The sequence below is a fragment of the Penaeus monodon genome, chromosome 43 (genome assembly GCF_015228065.2).
Source record: "Penaeus monodon isolate SGIC_2016 chromosome 43, NSTDA_Pmon_1, whole genome shotgun sequence".
NCBI lineage: Eukaryota > Metazoa > Arthropoda > Malacostraca > Decapoda > Penaeidae > Penaeus > Penaeus monodon.
In genome coordinates this window covers 23,986,220-23,993,719 of record NC_051428.1, presented here as the reverse complement: position 1 = coordinate 23,993,719, position 7,500 = coordinate 23,986,220, and the positions used below count along the sequence as shown (strand labels likewise).

Here is a 7,500-nt window from a genome sequence, read left to right as displayed (position 1 = left end):
GACTAAAATGTAAATGCTCGGAAGTGAAAAAGTTGGTTGATAATGGATGTCAGTTCTAGGGCCGAGAACAAAATAGGGTCAGTGTCATGAAAGTCATTTTTGAGAAAAATAGCTTTGAAATTCAGTTCCATTATTTGAAATTCAGCAAAATTCTGACTTTTTCCCTGTGATGAATCAAACTTGCATTAATCTAATCCTCCTAAAGACATTTTTGTACATGACTAAAACAACAAATATTTTTCATAGTGAAAAACATATGTATTTTTTTTTTACTGTAGTTCTTTCAAAAGAAACGTTGAAAAATAAGATACCGATTAATTAAGAAATTAAAATATCTCCATTTATCCTAATTCAGTTTCTAAAGTTTTTCAAGCATAATTATATATATATTTTTTTTTTAGCCAGAAAATGGCAAAAATATATATATATATAATTAAATAACTTGACTTGACAATAATTCATTAAAACATTTACAATGTTATTTTTATACTTTCTTTAACTACAGCCAACCTGAAGCTTTCCTTTGCTATCCATTCAAAGTGCAGTAATTAGTAGCAATTAGTCAGTCATTGTGATATATATGATTTTCCATTGAAATGGACTTTGAATCAATGCATGTATGGTATCCTGAATGCATTAATGATATTAGAATTTATAACACTAGTAGAAGCAGTAGTTTCCAGTTCGGTAAGCTTATCTCATAATTAATATTTTTGGACATTGGCTCCTCTAGCTCTCAGCCATAGAGTTTCAAAATCTTTTATGGACTAATGTCCTTATGGATGAAAAGTGAAAATTAGTTAGAAAAGAAGAAAAGGTTTTATTGCTATAGATTGATTTTCTCAATGAGAAGAGCATTTGGATGGGACAGATTAATTGGTATGTATTACTTGAAAACAATGGTACAGATTAAATTATCTGCTGGTACAATTTGCTTTTAGTTATTGTGTTAGCAACAAAATAATGACTATAGATTGAATGATTCTCTCTCACTCTCTCTTTTCTCTCTTCTCTTCTCTTTCTCTCTTTCTCTCTCTTTCTCTCTCTCTCTCTCTCTCTCTCTCCTCTCTCCCTCCTCTTTCTCTCTCTCCTCTCTCTCCTCTTTCTCTCTCTCTCTCTCTCTCTCTCTCTCCTCTCTCTTCTCTCCCTCTTCTCTCTCCCTCTCTCTCTCTCTCTTTCCTCTCTTCTCTCTCTCTCTCTCTCTTTCTCTCTCTCTCCTCTTCTCTCTCTCTCTCTCTCTCTCTCTCCTCTCTTCTCTCTCTCTCTTCTCTCTCTCTTCTCTTTTTCTCTTCTCTCTCTCTCCTCTTCTCTCTCTCTCTCTCTCTCCTCTCTCTCTCTCTCCTTTCTCTCTCTCTCTCTCTCTTTCCTTCTCTCCTTCTCTCTTCTTTTCCTATCTCCTTCCCTTTCTCTCTCTTCCTTTTCCTATCTCTCTCTCTCTCCTTTCCTATCTCTCTCTCTCCTTTCCTATTCCTCTCATCCTTTCTCTTCCTTTCTCTTCTCTCTCTCTCCTTTTTTTCCTCTCTCTTTTCTCTATCCTCTCTCTCTCTCATCTCTTTCCTTTCTTATCTCTCTCTCTCTTTTTTTCTCTTCCTTTTCCTTACTCCTCTCTTCTATTCTCTTCCTTTTTATCTCTCTCTTCATTTCCTTATTTATTTCCTTCCTTTTTTTTCTCTTCCTTCTATCTCTCTCTCTCCTTCTATCCTTCTCCTTTCTCTCTTCTCTCTCTTTCACATTCCTCCCTTCCATCCCTCTCCTCCCTTCTATCTTCTTTCCTCCTTTTCTCTCTCTCTCTGTTTCTCTCTCTCTTTCTCCCTTCCTTTCCTTTTTTTTCCTTTTTCTCCTTTCTCCCTCTCCCAATAAAAAAAAAGAAATCATTTTAAATCAAGGAAATGGTACAGGTGGGTAATGATCCTTGGCGATTCGGAGCACTTGTGTGTAAACAAATTAAACTTAGTTATTAATCACATTGAGTTTGGTATGTATGTCATGCCATCCAAACGTAAGGGGTTTAAATCAGAAATAAAAAATAGAAAAAGTCAGAAGGGATTGCCATTGCTATGAGGAAATAAAAGGGTGAGTGTGTTGTGACATTTATTAACACCAAATTCACCGTGACTTGAGTCCCAATTGTGAAAGAACATGTGCAGAAATTCACTTGAAATGTATCATTAATATTGAACAGACCTATTGCCTGGTCAGTATCTTTAAGATCATACATACATCCAGGCTATTTGTCTAATATCTTGCTACAAGTTATACAATAGCAGAAAATTTAATAAATCAATCACTACCTGTAGTCTCCTACAACAGCTGCATGAAATGGAATTACAAAAACATTAAAAACGAGTACGAAAATTACTTGGCAAATAACAAGTCACAGTTACCGAGTACATGCACTGTCCACCGCAATTTTGTTTGTCAGTTTTTTTTTACACAGATGGCTTTACAAATGCTTAGTCACCGAGGAAACAACAACTAAGACTACATAACCTCACCTGTTTACCCTATTTCTTGAAATTTTAGTAAAGTTTTTAGATCTAATACTATTATTATCAGTATTATTAATAACAGCATCATTGTAATGCTATTAACAATGGTTTCAGTAGCAAAAATAAAACTTTTCTATAAAAAAAATCAACAAATAGTGTGAACATGAGATAAGGAAAGGAAACTAAAATGATAAGGGATAGTTTATGTACATACACCTTCCCAGTGTTAACAGGTTTAATGGAGACTTTAAAACTTCAGCCTTGTTAATTAATCTAAAAAATATATGAAAACAGATGTTAGAGACAATATTTTATTGCAAGTCCATTCATCACAAATTAGATAAAGTCAAGACTGATTTCACACTAATTTCCTGTATATTTACACAAATATTTTTGATAAATGCATATAGTGAAAAGCATAATGGATGAATCCTATTTGTATAGGAGCATTAATAAAAAAAAATGATCTTCAGTCTAGTTTTATTTCCATAACATGTACATTAACTGAAGCCTTTACAAATTTGAATATGTGGTGACCTTGCATATGCTACAACTGTTTTTTCTCTATAATTTTGCATTATACATCAAAATGATAAGTAGACATGAACTAACTGGTCATGTTTAAGAAAAAGAAGGAAATCATTGTTCCCCCCCCCCCACAAAAAAAAAAAAAAAAAAAAAAAAAAAAAAAAATATATATATATATATATATATATATATATATATATATATATATATATATATATATATATATATATATAAAACATTCACAAAATCATTTCAATTGAGGCAAGAAAATATCTTAGACCAAACAGAACATCTTTTTATCCCATTTTTCTGCCTGTATCCCAATATTTTCTGCTGAATTTAATATTACATTTCATGTTATAGATTAGTTGGTTCAGATAACTAATATACACTTCTATGTATATTGTAGATTTTTGCAGTAAAACTTTGTAATCTGAAACTTATTTTATGTTTTTAGTCTTTGCAAGACTGATATTCTTTCCAAATGTCTACTAGTCACTTGAAATTCATATACTATAAAACAGCATTGGAGATATAAAAGGAAATGAAGGAGGATGGAAAAAGGAGGAAGAGGAGGAGGAAAAAAAAGGAAGGAGGAGGATGATGGAAAAAAGAAGAGGTGGAGGAGGAGGAGCGGAAAAAGAAGAGGAAGAGGAGGAGGATGGAAGAAGGAAGGAAGAGGAGGAGGATGGAAGAAAGAAAGAGGATACAGAGAAGAGGGAGGATACAGAGAAGAAGAAGAAGAACAAGAGAGGAAAGAGGTGTTGGGAAAGATGCAGTGGGAGAAAGTGGGATAAGGCAGAGGAAGAAGAAGAGGAGGAATGAAGGAAGAAGGAGCAAGTAGAGAAGAATGCTTAGGTATAAAAATGTCAGTAATAGAAGAAGAAAAAGAAAAGACAAAGGAAGGAAAGGGTGACAGACAAAAAGAATATTTGCAAAATGTTATTATTTTATAAAAACAATTACAACACTTAACAGATATAATTCTTATGACTTCCTACAAATATGGAAAATTTGTATAAAAAGATTTTTACCTTATATACATATTATCTCAGCATGTTCATGAAATTATGACTCAAAATAATCATTACAAGAAAAGTATAGGATACTATAATTATATAATTATATACTTAATAAGAAAAGTATCGTATAGAATAATTATATAATTTTAATACACATATAATATAAATTATATATATATATATATATATATATATATATACATATACATATATATACATATACATATATATAAACATATACATATATATACATATACATATATATAAACATATACATATACATATCATATACAATATATACATATATAAAACATATACATATAATATACATATACATTATATATACATATACATAATATAACATACTATAATATACATATATACTATAATATATGTACATATATATACATATACATATATATACATATACATATACAATATATACATATATATACACACACATACATATTTATATACATATATGTATATATACATTTATATGTATAAGTATATACACATACATATATGTATATAAGTATATAATATACATATACATATATACATATATATACATATATGTATATATACATTTATATGTATAAGTATATACACATACATATATGTATATAAGTATATACACATACATATATGTATATAAGTATAGACACATACATATATGTATATAAGTATATACACATACATATATGTATATAAGTATATACACATACATATATGTGTGTATATGTATAAATATAGATATATAGATATATTATATATGTATACCTCAAAATAGAGGAGCCAACAAAATTATTCTCAATCTTGGGGGGAAAAAAAATTCTAGTGAGAATTCTGTTGTCTCGTACACTTAGCCCTAAGGATGAACGACAAATATATTACACCTTCTGAACCAGCTGATAATGAGAGATGAACATGGCTTAACAGGTACCAGGTCTTGGCCTTATATAGTACAGTGAACAAGGGCAAAAGAGAGTCAAACGCCACAAAAGTTGGTCACTTTTGGTCATTGGGAAGAAAATGGAAAATGCACCACAGCAAGATGCAACAGTATGACTTTTGCTCGTTCGTGGGACATGTAAAAGTATTCTAAATCAAATACATTCTTAACAAATTATCTGATGAATCTTGACGAGATTAATAATGTCCGGTATGATAATCATCATATACAGATTTATAAATATTACCCTCATTTAAGAATGAAATGTCCCTCCATTAGAACACCATTTTCTTTCTTATCTCACTCAATCATGAAATCAACAGTTTAATTATGAAAAAAAATCACTTAAATACAATGACAAGATACAAAATACATTCATTCTATCACAAAACAGAACAATTACATTTCAGTCTATTCTATAAAGGTAAGATGTGTCATTTTTTAAAGATTTAAGTATGCCATTTCAGAATTACCTGCTCTTTTTCATATACAACTTCCGTATCATTTCATCACATAGAGAAGAATCACAAGAAAAGGAACAGATAAAAGCAAAATGATTTTACATAGATAAAAAAAAAAAAAACATGGAAAGGGAAGGAAAAAACATCATATGAGGAACCAATTCAAAATGCCCAGTAGCAGTGTTCATTTACGATAATCTACTGAAATTAGTAATTGGCTTTAGGAACTTCAATTGGGTAGTAAAGAGCAAGCTTTATATACAGAAGAAGCTTGCATACGCATCCGATACTGCCATGAGAACATTAACAATGACAACTGATTCCTAAACATGAGAGCTATGAATTAAAGCACAATTTTTCCGACCAACAGAAAGAAATCATAACCCACTGTGGAGACATCTACACTATTAATCATTAACATAGGGTTTTCATCAGCCACTAGTAACATTTCCCAGGCTATCATGCATTTTATTCTTATCCTGACACAAAACATTACAGGGGAATAAACTCTTTATTAAGAAAAAGTATCAAATATATTCTAGTTCTAATAAATTCTCAGATGAAAGTAATTTCCCTCAACTGTAAAGCTCTCTTTACCATTAATCATCATCCTCAATGCTGAACAATCAGCCCTACTTAGAAATATACACAACCTTATAAGTAACAAAAATAATCTTTATGGGAGAAAAATGCAAGTATTGCCTTTATGTTATGTACAGATAGAAGAGAAAAACATTTTTGGACTGAACTGTTCCACCACATGTCAAACAGTCAATCAAGTATACCCTGCTTTTACAACACACACTTCTACAAAAATAAATAAATTATAAATTTTAGGAAAGTTTGTTTTTTGGCAAAACTGAAAAATTACATTTCTATTTTAGGATGAATACATTTAACAGCAACATATCTCCTGCTTAGTATTAAAAGATACATTCTTTAACCTCCAGTATATCATTCTTCACCCAAATAGTGAACTCATTAAAGAAAAGAGAAGAGAGAGATGAAAAAAAAAAAAAAAAAAAAAAGAGAGAATGAAAAAGTGACATTTTAAAAGTATGAAAAAACAAGGCAATGAAACAAATAAAGCAAAACTTAAAACAACAACAGTGCTTGAGACTATGCATTCAAGCTTCCTCCTAAGAGCACCTTCTTCGCACTATAACATACATATCACTGTCGTATTGTTTCTTGTGGCACTTAGAAGACTGGGATCTTCTCTCGGGGTGTGTGTGCAAGATCGTCATCTAAGGTGAGGAGAAGCTGCAACATGAGAAAATAAAAATAACTATAATCAACAACAAAGCTTCTCCATTAATGTCTCAAAATAAGTTTTTATCACAATTATGTCAAAAGCTGCATTGGGGAAAATATGTCTACCGACTACACTTAAACTCAAGTTGACAGGATGGTAAGAATGCAAGTCCTGTCAGTTGCATCTTATTGTTCATAATTACTAGTCCTCCCTAACTCACCTATTTCCCCTCTTCCTTGATTTTCAGAAAGGATTTTTTTATCATTTATTGTTGTAGTTATTATCAATAACATTATCATAATCCAAAATAATAACATCTACCTCAATAGCACTTGAAAAAATATAAAATATCCAGAAAATTCAAGGAAAGGGGAAATCAGATGAGGATATTTTTGACTTACTAACTGGTTCCATGGTGACTGAGCACTGGTGGAACCATCAGTATGCAAACACAATTCACAAAAGAAAGTATCAATAGACAGAGTAAGAAAATAAATGTCTACTAATTATGTCTAAAGATACATCAGGGGAAGTTAACTGGGGGAATGAAAATGAATTTGAATGCTGATTAAAACAAACAATTCATTAAAATTTAGATTTATAATTTACAAGATGTTCATCACACACACACACACACACACACACACACACACACACACACACACACACACACACACACACACACACACACACACACACACACACACACACACACATACATACACACACATACACACACATACACACACACACACACACATACAAATCCAGCTTCCTCACCATGAAGCCA

At 31.2% G+C, this 7,500-nt stretch overlaps 1 protein-coding gene across 1 annotated transcript in view; it reads right to left on the bottom strand.

The window, feature by feature from the left end:
* Nucleotides 1–5,060: 5,060 nt before the first annotated feature.
* LOC119568163 (SID1 transmembrane family member 1-like) overlaps nt 5,061–7,500 on the bottom strand; it is a gene marked incomplete at its 5' end in the record, with an annotated part of 11,884 nt that continues 9,444 nt past the window's right edge. The window contains 2 exon segments of the mRNA XM_037916573.1: nt 5,061–6,718; nt 7,491–7,500. The exon segment at nt 7,491–7,500 is cut by the window's right edge and continues 215 nt beyond it. Coding sequence (XP_037772501.1) covers nt 6,656–6,718; nt 7,491–7,500 — 73 coding nt within the window.